This window comes from Leguminivora glycinivorella, chromosome 5, assembly GCF_023078275.1.
Source record: "Leguminivora glycinivorella isolate SPB_JAAS2020 chromosome 5, LegGlyc_1.1, whole genome shotgun sequence".
Lineage (NCBI taxonomy): Eukaryota > Metazoa > Arthropoda > Insecta > Lepidoptera > Tortricidae > Leguminivora > Leguminivora glycinivorella.
In genome coordinates, this window is record NC_062975.1 from 2,113,113 (window position 1) to 2,127,673 (window position 14,561).

At 38.5% G+C, this 14,561-nt stretch overlaps 2 protein-coding genes across 2 annotated transcripts in view; one reads left to right on the forward strand and one right to left on the reverse strand.

Annotated features, from left to right (window-relative positions):
- LOC125226429 (Golgi-associated PDZ and coiled-coil motif-containing protein-like) overlaps positions 1 to 14,561 on the reverse strand; it is a 96,576-nt gene that overhangs the window by 70,736 nt on the left and 11,279 nt on the right. The window lies entirely within an intron of this gene.
- Positions 1 to 14,561, forward strand: part of LOC125226308 — a 41,944-nt gene that overhangs the window by 22,604 nt on the left and 4,779 nt on the right. The window contains exons 2-3 of the mRNA XM_048130247.1: positions 12,509 to 12,618; positions 13,552 to 13,663. Of these exons, the coding sequence (XP_047986204.1) occupies positions 12,517 to 12,618; positions 13,552 to 13,663 (214 nt within the window). The 5' untranslated portion in view covers positions 12,509 to 12,516. The remainder of the gene's footprint in view (positions 1 to 12,508; positions 12,619 to 13,551; positions 13,664 to 14,561) is intronic.

Here is a 14,561-nt window from a genome sequence, read left to right on the forward strand (position 1 = left end):
TCAATCTGACATTGCTGACTGTCACTCTGACACAAAAGTCGTCATGGGTGTCGTAAAATAGGTTTTAGGGGTGCTGATTCCAAAATTAATGACCAATGTGGAATCTGACATTGCTGACTGTCACTTTGACACAAAAGTCGTCATGGGTGTCGTAAAATAGGTTTTAGGGGTGCTGATTCCAAAATTAATGACCAATTTGGAATCTGACATTGCTGACTGTCACTTTGACACAAAAGTCGTCATGGGTGTCGTAAAATAGGTTTTAGGGGTGCTGATTCCAAAATTAATGACCAATGTGGAATCTGACATTGCTGACTGTCACTTTGACACAAAAGTCGTCATGGGTGTCGTAAAATAGGTTTTAGGGGGTGCTGATTCCAAAATTAATGACCAATGTTCAATCTGACATTGCTGACTGTCACTTTGACACAAAAGTCGTCATGGGTGTCGTAAAATAGGTTTTAGGAGGTGCTGATTCCAAAATTAATGACTAATGTTCAATCTGACATTGCTGACTGTCACTCTGACACAAAAGTCGTCATGGGTGTCGTAAAATAGGTTTTAGGGGGTGCTGATTCCAAAATTAATGACCAATGTGGAATCTGACATTGCTGACTGTCACTTTGACACAAAAGTCGTCATGGGTGTCGTAAAATAGGTTTTAGGGGGTGCTGATTCCAAAATTAATGACCAATTTGGAATCTGACATTGCTGACTGTCACTTTGACACAAAAGTCGTCATGGGTGTCGTAAAATAGGTTTTAGGGGGTGCTGATTCCAAAATTAATGACCAATGTGGAATCTGACATTGCTGACTGTCACTTTGACACAAAAGTCGTCATGGGTGTCGTAAAATAGGTTTTAGGGGGTGCTGATTCCAAAATTAATGACCAATGTTCAATCTGACATTGCTGACTGTCACTCTGACACAAAAGTCGTCATGGGTGTCGTAAAATAGGTTTTAGGGGGTGCTGATTCCAAAATTAATGACCAATGTTCAATCTGACATTGCTGACTGTCACTCTGACACAAAAGTCGTCATGGGTGTCGTAAAATAGGTTTTAGGGGTGCTGATTCCAAAATTAATGACCAATGTTCAATCTGACATTGCTGACTGTCACTTTGACACAAAAGTCGTCATGGGTGTCGTAAAATAGGTTTTAGGGGTGCTGATTCCAAAATTAGTGACCAATTTGGAATCTGACATTGCTGACTGTCACTTTGACACAAAAGTCGTCATGGGTGTCGTCAAATAGGTATCCGGAGGTGTTTGAAAACTAATGACCAATTTGGAATCTGACACTGTTGACTGTCACTTTGACACAAAAGTGATCATGGGTGTCTTCAAATAGGTTTTCATGGGTACTGATCTCAATATTAATGATCAATTTGGAATCTGACATTGCTGACTGTCACTTTGACATAAAAGTCGTTATGGGTGTCGTCAAATAGGTTTCCTTTCCAGGGGTACTGTGCAATGTCAGGTTCCAAATCGGTCATTACTTTTTAAATCATTTCATTAATTTTGGAATCAGTGCCCCCTAAAAACTATTTGACTACACCCATGATTCCTTTTGTGTCAAAATTACAATTAGCACTGTGAGATTCCAAAATAGTCGTTAATTTTGGTATCAGCACCCCCGGAAACCTTTTTGAAGACACCCATGACGACTTTTGTGTCAAAGTGACAGTCAGCAATGTCAGATTCCACATTGTTCATTAATTTTGGAATCAGCACCCCCGCAAACCTATTTGACGACACCCATGATGACTTTTGTGTCAAAGTGACAGTCAGCAATGTCAGATTCCACATTGGTCATTAATTTTGGAATCAGCACCACCTAAAACCTATTTTACGACACCCATGACGACTTTTGTGTCAAAGTGACAGTCAGCAATGTCAGATTCCACATTGTTCATTAATTTTGGAATCAGCACCCCCGCAAACCTATTTGACGACACCCATGACGACTTTTGTGTCAAAGTGACAGTCAGCAATGTCAGATTCCACATTGGCCATTAATTTTGGAATCAGCACCCCTAAAACCTATTTTACGACACCCATGACGACTTTTGTGTCAAAGTGACAGTCAGCAATGTCAGATTCCAAATCGGTCATTAATTTTTAAATCAGCACACCCGAAAACCTATACTCGTGGTATATGCACTTGAAATGTGAAAGTGAAAATGCTAGAATGACATGTAAACCACGAAGTTGTATAGTCATATTGTTCATTGGTATTGGTGACCACCATCTGGCTCCATCATCAGACCCTGAGCACCACCTTGAAGTAATTAGAATTGTATTTGTCTTATTTTATCATCATATTAATATAATTATACTTTACTCTAATACTTATCATATAACAAAAGCAAATATTTGGGATGGGATCTACTTTTATAATTATTACTTTAATTTTTTAAATAAATTTTAACATAATTGATATTATTTCGCGCTATATTCTCGTATTTTCGTACAAAATAATGTTTATTAGAAACCAAAAGTTTATATCGAGATAGTAGATTGTGGTTGTTATGAAAATTCCATAGAAAGGATCAAGATTGTTTTGTCCATTATTGTAGTGCGAGCGAGTGATAAGACGCGCTAGAAAGGGTCGGCATATTGGGCTCGCGCGGCGGGTAAAATACCTAATTTCGCCCGACGCCGAAATGTTATAACGCTCTTAAAACCCTACATAAAAGATGCCCGCCCCCGGCCGGCGCCCCGCGTACCCACGCATACGATATAGCTCTTACAGCATTGTTAGGTAGCCGTTAAGGGATATAGCGGGCCGCGGGGCGCCGGCCGGGGGCGGGCGGCGGCGCGAGGGAGTGCGAGCGACAGGGTGTGTGCAGAAACATTGCAGAGGACAAGTCAAAATACTTGTAGGAAACAGTGCGAATTTCACGAAAGTTATTCTAGAAAACTATTCAAAAGTATGTGCATGGTCGTAGAAAAAGTATTGTATGCAACGGTGTTTAACTGAGTCAAAAAATACTCGTGGCGTCTTAATAACAATTTTCGGCTTCGCCTCAAATTGTTACCCACGCCACTCGTCTTTTTTGATCTCCTTTAAACGCCTGTTGCATAAAATACTATTTCATATAGGTTCACTGATGCGACTTCATTTAAAACGTTTATAAAATCAGTAACAATTTGGTATTTAATACTGCACTCAACTTTCTATTTAACAATTTTCTAGAGATATATTAAGTTTGTCGTCTATTGCATGGGTCTAAATCAAAACACTTTTGAAGGGTTATCCATCTATTATTGAATTAAATGGCCGTCATAATAATCCAATATTGATAAAAACTATAATACTATAAGTACCTATAACACCACGAAATGATAGGAAGTCACGCGATAGCAACCCCATTTTAAAACGATTTACTATCAAACAAAAGGGTTCAACAACTTCAAAGCGTCCAACTACATAATTATGTGTGTAAATAAAATAAATATCACCATTATTATGAATCAGGTGCATAAAACATGAAAGCAGTCTTTGTGCAATGGGACCATCTTTTACAACAGCAGAATTTTAAAGACAACATATTTAAATAAGGTGTTTAATTTATATTACAACGCTAATTTCCTGATCAGGCGTAGCGTTACATCACTTCTATCAGTACTTGCAGCAAATGTAATGTATATAGTGTATCATAGGCTGATATTTGAAACCAAGACGATGTGATTAGGACGAGACAATTAGGTAAAATACAAGAATATTCATTTTCCAAGAAGACATTCTTGTAATACGTTAGCAAACATATTATTAAAGCAGTCAAACAAGCTTATACCACTACCTTATTTAGGTAAGGTAGGACAATCCAGTGATCTTGCGATGCAAGCAAAGGCGAAAGATCACTGAAGATGACTGGAAGAAACCGAATGGTCGTTTGTCGTAAGTGTCGCCCATTAAATGTCCGGCATGTATGTAATATGTATGTAAGGCACAATAAAATAATGATCGACGCTAACTAAAGCAAAACTGGTTTTAAAATTCGTTTGCAAAGTACCTAAGTATTTAGCTAAATTAGAACATTGCAGTTACTACATTTGTACACAAAATAGCTTGCAATGCTTACAAAATTCGTTTGGTGTAAGTACCGCGTTAATCTTGCAGTCTAGTGTATACAAATTAATTGCTAGTTTGCGCAATGGCCGGCCGCTGCGCCGTCTGCTGCCGTCTCTAACCTACTTGCCTGATATTCACGATGCCTCCACAGAAAGGATAAGGTACAAAACATCTCATAGGCAAGCCTACGTAAAGGTCCCTTGACTGTCCCCGTACAAACATTTTACAAGCCTTTGTTTGCTCAAACGTTTTTGTTTCATCTCTAAACTATCGAAGTGTGTTACTAATACCAGTGGTACTTGTGTCATGTACCTATGCTCAATCTTTACACACTGACACGCCTCAGAATGAGGGCGTGATGTGACACGACCTAACGCAAGCTGATAACGTGAACGCATTCTAGGACTTCAAGCTCAGTGCTACAAAAACCGTTCTAGTTTCTTAGTTTATGATTCATCGTCGATGTAAGTACGAGTATACTGTCATCGACTGGATTAACAAGCCGCTGTGGGTGTTAAGGCAGACGTGCTTTGACATACGTTCCACCCATTTGACAGGGGCTGTTCGAACACGTGCATCGGACAAACATTCCGGGATTTAATTAGGGGTTTAAAAACAAACAATTCGAAGAGCTATTGCCTTATCTATCATTATGATGAAGGGCCTGTCAAATACCTCAAAAGTATTGCTTTTTACGAAATCACTTAATACGGAGGTTGAAAAATATAATTGCGTACGCGGTGAGTCATGGAATTGCAACATCAGTGCAAATTTACAATAAGTGGCCACCAAACGGCATTCCGAAGAGCCCGCGACAGTAAGCTTGCGCCTGCGATTACGAAGTTGCATACCGAATCAAGCAACAACAAGTACCTAACTGCTTATCTGTTAAATTTCTTAAATTTGCATATAAATTAAAATTTTAAGTCTTAACTTCAATATCGGTAGTTTTCCCAAAACCACTTTCCAATCATAATCATCAATCGATATCCGAAAAGCCACGCGAGATAGCCACACTAACCTCTTTTACAAGTTGATGAATAAAAGTGAGTGATGAGAATTGTGATTTGAATGCTAATATCAAAGGATTATCAAGCGCCGGTGTAACTTGATCTGCAATTTATCTGTATTAAGATCCAAGACGACGACGCAGTGGCCGGCCGGCGGGCTCGGCATTCAGCACGGATTACGATTAGTGTGTGTGTGGATTGAGTGAGCACCTTCCGAAAATAAAAAAAAATATGCTGATCATTTAGTAAAAGTTCTAAAACAATTGTAAAACGAATCTCTGAATTTGTAAAAAGATAAATCAAAAGATACAGCCATTAACATGTGCTCACTCAGTTCTCACAAACTACCAACGAAAACAGTGAATATATTCATTTAACATATAATATTTATATACTAACATTTAGTAAAAAATAGGCCAACCTACCTCTATAAATATTAGATCATTTAGTGACGTATTTAATTTTTTACAAATAGTTTCTTATGCTCACTCAATCCTCACACTTTTGAAAAGCTGAATTTTGATGAAAAACATAAGATTTAGACCGCTATTATATGTGTATAGTTCATATCGACATCTATATGGTCGATATGGTTATTATCCTGACGTCGATAAAAATTACACAATACACATCATCACTAGGCCAAGAACATAACCTAAAAACAGTTTGCAGATGGAGAATTAATATGGTATTAGTTTAATATAAACTATTATCAAAATTGAACGAAACTCCCCAATCTCAATATGACAATGGGAAGGTGGGGAAAATCAGGAGCCGACATAGTGTGGTCACCCTACTTGATACATTTGTATGAGAAAAGTTATGTCTGAATATCTTTAAAACCAGACAACGAATATAAAATATTAGATGGTGGATATTTAGTAAAAATTTTTACTAAATGTTGAAGTACTTTCGAGTGTCTTAGGTGCTACAAATCGTAAGATATTTACATTTTTAACTTTCTCAAAACGTGTGGACTGAGTGAGCATTTACAAAAATTTATTATAAAAAAACCTGACACGTTAGTGGTTCGTTTTGTATTTTACAAATTCCCATTTCACTTTTACTAAACTATACACATGTAATAGCGGTCTAAATCTTATGTTTTTCATCAAAATTCGGCTTTTCAAAAGTGTGAGGATTGAGTGAGCATAAGAAACTATTTGTAAAAAATTAAATACGTAACTAGGTGATCTAATATTTATAGAGGTAGGTTGGCCTATTTTTTACTAAATGTTAGTATATAAATATTATATGTTAAATGAATATATTCACTGTTTTCGTTGGTAGTATGTGAGAACTGAGTGAGCACATGTTAATGGCTGTATCTTTTGATTTATCTTTTTACAAATTCAGAGATTCGTTTTACAATTGTTTTAGAACTTTTACTAAATGATCAGCATATTTTTTTTTATTTTCGGAAGGTGCTCACTCAATCCACACACACACTTACGATTAGCGTCTCGTAGGACATGTGTTGTAACCTCGGCATTACGTTTTAAATATAGATCCCACTGTCTCCGACTTTTCTTTGTGACAGTGTTGTCGTAGGAAGCGACAATTTAGCGATAAATCTTAACCAACCTGCCCCACGTACTCGCATGGAGACGTTCATTGTTAACACGTCACAGATTCAAAATTATTGTGCTCCGCGTCGGAGCGTATTCATTAAAAGGTACGTATCTGCCATCTAAAACCAGCTCAGATTAAAATAAACTAACAGCCACTAGTCAGTTGTGGTCGGGTGGTCTATTTCATTTAAGAAAAGCACATATCACGATGTAAATAAAAAGCACAAGGATATCTTCCTTTCCAGTGTTTAATTTAAGGACGGAAGCCGCATGACTCGACAACAAAAAATCCGATTAATTTTCACCGTTGTTCTGACGCGACCATTATGTAGGATGAATCGCTGTGAGATTCCAGGCAGACGTGCGGGTAGACAAAGATACAAGTTACTACATTGTACGCTGTCACGGCGAAACTTGCGGCTTAGGAATAAACGTGATCTCACCAGGAAGTGTTCACACAATAACATCAGGAAGGGAGGACGAAAATATTTACTTGTGGTCAGTGAATGCCAACGTACGCGATGCCTGAATTAAACTTGCAATTCATCGTCATATGTATAACCAGAAGAAGAGAACATTTTCGGGGCTAATAACTATGAATGCATTCGTTCGAATGAAACCGTTTAAATGACATATGAATATAATTTGGTCAAAAATTGAGGTCAGTTTTAAACATCCCTAATACCAATTCTTAGATAACTAAACATTATTGAGCATAAACTTTTCAAATCAATCCGCTCTCGTAGAGATTATTCTGCTCCTTCATACTTCCTATATTATTATCAACTTGATATGATGATATTCATGATGATACTCACGTTACATACCTATCATTAAACAGATATCATAAAATAATCGAATGCTCGAATGTGCACGCCAACACCTTGCTAATTAGAGAAAGCTCACCACGTGTTTTTATTTAATTCAAAATGGCAGTATCAAACTGGTAAAACGAAAAAAGCAATGAAAGTGCATTCGCACCTGGAAGTACGCCGCTAGCCGCGTTGGCTCCCTTCCAGCTCCACTGAACTTTGACAAGGAGCCGTCAGTGGTGTAACTACAACTACACATCGTGCGTCTAGCAGACTGGCTACGTTACTTGGAACTGTAAGAGCATCGCCTCAATTCAACCACCATAAGAGAAATCTTCGATTAAGTGGTTACTGCCCACGTTAAGGTCACAGTCACTGGTTATGATGAACGCTTGCTCAGGTTCTCAGAAAGCATACAAACGGTATCCCTTCAATTTGACCGGTATAAAACAATCTTTAATTAAACGGTTGTCGCGCACCTAAAGGTTTCAGTGACTGATTACATTGAAAGCTCGCTAATCTTAACAAGCGTAGTGAATATACGACCTAGACTGTTGCTGGTAAAAATGATTGAGTAATAAGTATACTTCCAGCAGTAGTAATGCATCAGTTTTAGGAAGCGTAAAAAACCGCAATGTTGTTAACAGTTATATAATATATGAACTCTCAAGAGTTTTGTTATGGGTAACTTAAAAGAGCCGCAAATTGTACCTCCAAATTGGCTTTTGTTGAGAACTCCTGGGTAAGGTGATCTAGTTGAATGGTGCAGCTAGCAATACTACTCTGTACACTCAGTTTGTGAATGGTAATACCTTAATTTTAAAGTTTACAAGGCAATAAACACGTTTGTGCTGCATTTGCGTGCACTAGTTTCAACAACGAAGGCGGGACGGTTTTAGGAAGTCAGTCACCTCACGCCTATTCGTTCCTAGGTAATTGCAGCTCACAAATTTACATAATTGCAACCCGGTGTGGCTGTTGACACGTATGACAATCTGGAATTCAAATTTGGTTTGTTCATATCTAACAGCTGCGGCTGGTCCATATAAGCCGATTCCCACCGGCTTGCCTAAAATTGATTACTAGTCAATAAAATAAAAATTGTCTGGTTTTCGCGAATATTTTGTCCCGAGTTAAGTATATCTTAGCATTTAAATAAAACTTTTAGTATTCTCTATTTATCAGCTCAAGGATATTATATGTATCTTCTAACTCTAGTTTGAGTTCAGGGGCCATTTCTCAAAACTGAAAGTTACGAGTTACATGCGGAAGTCTCATTCCAACTTGTCATATTAGACATTGACAATCACTTGTAACTTTCAGTTTTGAGAAATGGGCTACTGGTGTATCGGTACCGGTATAACCTTAGCTTACAAACTTCTATGCAGTGGGACCTGCAATTTTCTTTGCACCTATGTGTACTTATATCAAATCCAATCTCTATTGAATGTCACCAAGTGATTTTAATTTGTTTTCCAAGATTTGACTTAAAAATAGCATACAGACTAACAAAGAAAGTTAAACAAAAGCTTCTACAAATCAAAGACTATAAACAACCTCTGCCGGACACGCGGAAGGTCAATATCACTAACAACTGCGAGAAGAGATCCTTATCTACGTCTCTATATAATTGATCTTTAAATTGAACATCTGGTTTTCCACTCCACTTCTGAATAAACGGGGTCAACGTCCTCGCGTACGAGTGCTTTCCCTCTGAATTTCGGAATGCCTGCAGTTAAAAGAAAATAAACGAATTCTTTATTGTATTGTATTGTACTATACATTGTTAGCTTGAGCAAAATCAACAAGCACCTTTTACGGCATGACATTTCTGTCAAAACAATTTTCAACCGTGATTCTTTTAGTTTTAACTTTGCTGTTCACTACAGGGTTGACGTTAGAATGAGTTTCTTTATCGAAGCAAAGCGCTCGTTCATAAAGACTCATTAAACGTAATTATTATATCAATCAATGATAGATGGATATATGAGAAGTTATTGATCACGTCCGCTGCACAATTGCTGTCCAATATACCTAAGCGACCAAAGTGCTAAAAACTGGCTAAATACACTTTACCGCCTTGATAATAGAAGTGTGTTCACATTTATGATCACGATGGCCGTATAGATTGTATGTTGGACAGTGGCGGCTCGGATCGGACGTCAATTACTAGCGATACGCGTCCGCGACGAATTGGGCAGGGAATGAGTTCGGCTACGTGACCAGAACTGTCCACTCATATGTAATGTACGTCAGTATTTTGACCGCTTTGGGAACGCACATTGTAAAAAATGGACACAATTTTTACCTACGGAGGATCCAAAACAGTTGTGTTCAGGTTAAAATGCTGTTTTATGTCTGATTGTTTGCGAAAATTGTTTCCATTTATCTTAAAACGGAAGTACCTATATGTAGTCCAGTAAACATTAGAAGACAATCTTATTTTTAAAATTATGTGAATTACTTCACTTAATATTGTGTCGCAGCACAAGTCGATTAATACAGTATGTAGGCTCAAGGATGAGAGCTTTCATGTCCTTTACGCCTTTTGAGTTTTGAGCGATCTCGTCTCGTCCGCTCTTTGAGGCCGAAGTACTGTGCCTAGGCAGTCTAGTACATCATATTTAACTGTTTCAGATTTGGGACAATAATTGTTAGCAGCAAAATGGCTATGTTACGCAAGGTAATAAGGAACAATTCGTAAGAACAAATAAATGCGTCTTTATAGTTTCCTACACCAATCGAAATGCTAGATCGTATCGTATTTGAAAGGACTGTTGATTGAAGTTACAATACTGGTAAATTGATGTGTATGCCGATACGTGACGATTCATTCCGACACACCATCAAACACATAATAATCATGGCCCAATAATCCTCACTCACTGGAACTAATGGAACCGCTACTGCTTAAGTGTAGACTAATGTTGAGTGCAGTTTAACAGCCGAACATCTTAATATCGGTTAATAATTGCTCCAGCTTATAGTTACGAGTAAACTTGCTATTACTACGTTGTCTTTTTTCAGCATCAAGGCCTACTTTCATTCTACATGAGAGAGCATACATTTGAAATCAAGTTTTCAGCCAAAACGGGGTCCAACATAGAATTTCATATCGTCACTACTTTAAAAAAAAACTTGTATCTTCGTCTGTCAATGAAAAGAAAATTGTAGTATGTATGGAATGCATGTAGACTTACTGCGTTTTAACTTTGAGGAACAGCGTGAGATACGAGTTTTTAAAAAGTAGTGACGATATGACTGCTTAGCGATTGTTGATAATACTCTTAAGTTGATGATGATTCATGATAAATTATTGCAATCAGAAAACGAACATGGACTACGAAAAGTTAAATAATATTCCCATCGAAAATTAAATCCATCTTCCTCAACGTTAAACAAGGAACTAAATCGACTTTAAATATTAATAAGAGTATTACAATAGAAGTGGACCTCACAATGGTACAGGAATATTACGCAACTGACATGGTGCCGACAGCGGAAGGCAGGTCGGACACAGCCGAACATACGCCCTAGACAAAACAGCTTAACTAGGGTTACCTGACTTTCGGGCTTTTTAAAGATTACAAGAATATGGGTCACTTGTGTAGAAGCAGAACGTGATAGTGGCTGGATGCTTTAGTAAAGAATATAATGTTTATTCACAACAATTACACTCAGATTGACAACGATAAAAAGTGGTATGCTAACATTTCGAGTTATGCTAACATTAGATTTGGTCTTTAAGGCCCACTTGCACCAACCACTTAACTCAGGGTTAGTGGGCTGTCAACTGTCAAATTCCATATAAAATGGTGGGTTAACCCTCGGGTTAATTCTCCATTTTCGTTGGTGCAAGTGGCCCTAAGTGTAACATTCTTAGTTCCAACAATTACAAAACTAAAGCGCAGCCGTTCATGCATCGCATGCGACACGGGAGAATGCTGTATCAGGAATGTCTGTCTGGCAACCCTAAGTTTATCCGGCTTGATCTGCTGACAGTGCATGTTGAAAGGTCGGCGCGGGGGCGTCAATCACAAACAAAAGGCGCTAACTACCTTCAAGCCTCATACAAACTTGCCATCATTGTCTTTAGGACGCCAGACTGATTCCGGCCATCCGGGGTCCACGAACTGCACCGGAATGCAAATAAATAGATGCATAAACAGGACGCCTCGCACCTGCGGCGGTGTTTGATATAGACAATGCGTCGTGTCGCAAATGACGGGCACGCGGGGTACATGCTAACAACGACACTGAATAATCGCAGACAGACAGACGGGCATTGAATGGAATAGAAATAATGTATTCGCCAGCACAAACACAAATAGTAAATCATACAGAACAGAAAAATATAAAAAGAAATACCACGAAATGATAGCTGGGGACTTCCAAAGGAAGTTCGAAGATGTCTTGCATAGCGAAGCGTTTATGAAGTAGCTGTAAAGATGTAGCTATGTAGGTATCATTTAGAAGAGTTCAATAAATTATGCTTCGATTGCTTCGTAAAGACATCGTCGCAAGTGGCTGGAGACGCGGGTCACATGCTAACAACGATGCTGAATAATTTTCGAGTTAAATAAACGATTTATTAGAAGGCTGATTAGAGAAAGGCTGCATTTTAAAGTAGAGTCGTGTACTGACTACCTAACTTACTGTGCTTTCGTAAATCTATCGCTTCTTATTAAAAACATACAGAGATTAAAAATTACTAAAGGTAAACGGATGTGCAAACTACTATTACCTACAAAGGTCAGGCAAAACTCAACACTTGACCATTGGTTAAGCGTGCCAAGACATAAGAGTTTGACACTGAAGTAAAATTACTGAAGTCGTTTCTGTTAACCAAAATTTTCCATCAAGGTTTGAAGATCAGGCTGCGTGGAAGCCAAGATGAACTATACAGTATACATGTACCTACGCAACAGCTTAGGGATGAACTACCGAATTCCATCAAAACTGGCGCTAGCGACGTCAGATGTTCGAGTTCAAGCAAGACCAACAGAAAACAGTATAATGTTATTTGTTTACAGACGGGGCGATGTTAAGTACGGTGTTAGCGCTGGCGTGCCTGAGCTTGGCGCGCTGCTCGGCGGAGCCCCACGCGGTACGCGTCCACGCGCACAACCCACACACTAGCCTGGTCAGTATCGTCCTCAACTCTTCACTTCTAGCAACAGTCCAGGACACAACACTATCAGGATCAGCACGCCTAAAACCCGGAACCCATCTATATGGCTTTGAACACAATATAGCCTGGTCAGTATCATCCTCAACTCCTCACGTCCAGCAGCAGAGCACGGCACAATCAGGATCTGAACGAGGAACGCATCTATATGGCTTTTAACTTTTAACACACTAGCCTGGTCAGTGCCATCCTGATCTCCTGATTTTTAACGGAGCAGCACACATTCAAGCTAAGCACAACCCACACACTAGCCTGGCCAGTACCATCCTCAATTTCAATGGAGCAGCACACTAAACACTAAGCAAAAGAGCAAAATGTGAGTTTCCGTGCCAAAAGGTCCTTATGCTTCAATTGAGGTTTTCAATCAGAAAATCCAACAATAATTCGTCCTTATTTCAGATGAAGCATAAGTGCCCTAAAGACATGGAACGCCGAAGATTTTCGCGGAAGCCATCCATGTGGCTTTAAATTTTGTTCTTAGGTACTTATTACGATATTTTTTTTTTTTGTCGCTATGTTGTGGATCGTCTATACTGTCTATAGGATTTTGCAGAGCCAGAACAGTGAGAAATCATCGGTCCGCAAAAAGCTCCAAGCTATTTTCTATCGTTTCGCTAAACTGCTTGTCAGAATGCCCATATGTCCTTGACAGATATTATAATAACGATAAAACGTTAATTACGAGATAATGCTAAGGTCTATTTAGTATCGTACCTGACAAAGCTTTTCCCGTCACCTAGCTAAGAAAGGGTATATTGACATAGACTAGCACTGATTTATTTGACAACAACGCCGGTGACGGGCATCTCTAAATGCTCTTCAAACAGGACCATGTCATGTTATAGGTTTTCAAACCAGTTTAAAATGGACAAATATGATTGTTTTCAGGAACTTAACGGAGTCCTGGTCAAGATCGAGGAGAAACTGCGAATAATGGAGTTGGTCAGTGCGGCCCAGGTCAAGCAGGCGCGCAAGCTAGAAGTCATACAGGATAAACTAGGTAAGATACATCAAATTAGATGGTTAGGTTACATTACATCTATGAATAAAAAAAATTGCTTTAAGATTTCTATTCCGTCTGACGTCGATTCGCGTTCATCCATCGCATATGGATCAGGCAAATATTAACGACACATTGCTGGGGTAGTGCAAAAGTAGCAAACCAAACTGGCTCACATGCAACAATTCGTATATTTGTCGAGGGGTTAGTACTGCTAGTAGTTTCAAAACAAAAACAAACTAAAACCCTGACATAGTTATTGAAGAAAACCATCAATATGTTTATTGCCTCAATTATTTACGCCTCAGTGTTAAAGCTACAATAAAAGTTAATATCGTCGCGAATTTTCACGTTTAAACGTTAATGTGTTTAGCGCCACATCAATATTAATGAACAATATAACTTAAAATTGTGTGATGTTTGTTGTTGATGCATGTCAACTAAACTGAATTCACGCACGGAGTATTTTGTAGACCACTAAATTAGGGCGTCATGCCATATCTATTTTTAATAATTTGTGACATCGCAAATCTTGTTTTTGTTACATGTGTCCAAGATTTAGCCAAACAAGCTTATTTTGCATAACGTGGAGGTGTTACCATTAACGTCTAGTTTCTATGAAAATATGACGTTTACAGTGGCACTTCCACCCACACTGTGTTTTGTCAGAATTAGGACAATTAGCTTACTTAGCCATATTTCTGTAATTTGCTTACGCTTTACTGCATTCCGAGTGTTTCGATATGCCGAATTTAATAGGTAAACTATTATGCTTTTGCACCAAACGGCCCAGTCACAAGTTGTGAAGTTGAATTCGCCCTTTCTCATCCGGGAAACTGATGAGCGACGGTCCTATTGTGTCATATCCTATTTTAGATCGCAACTTTCGCAATGTGGC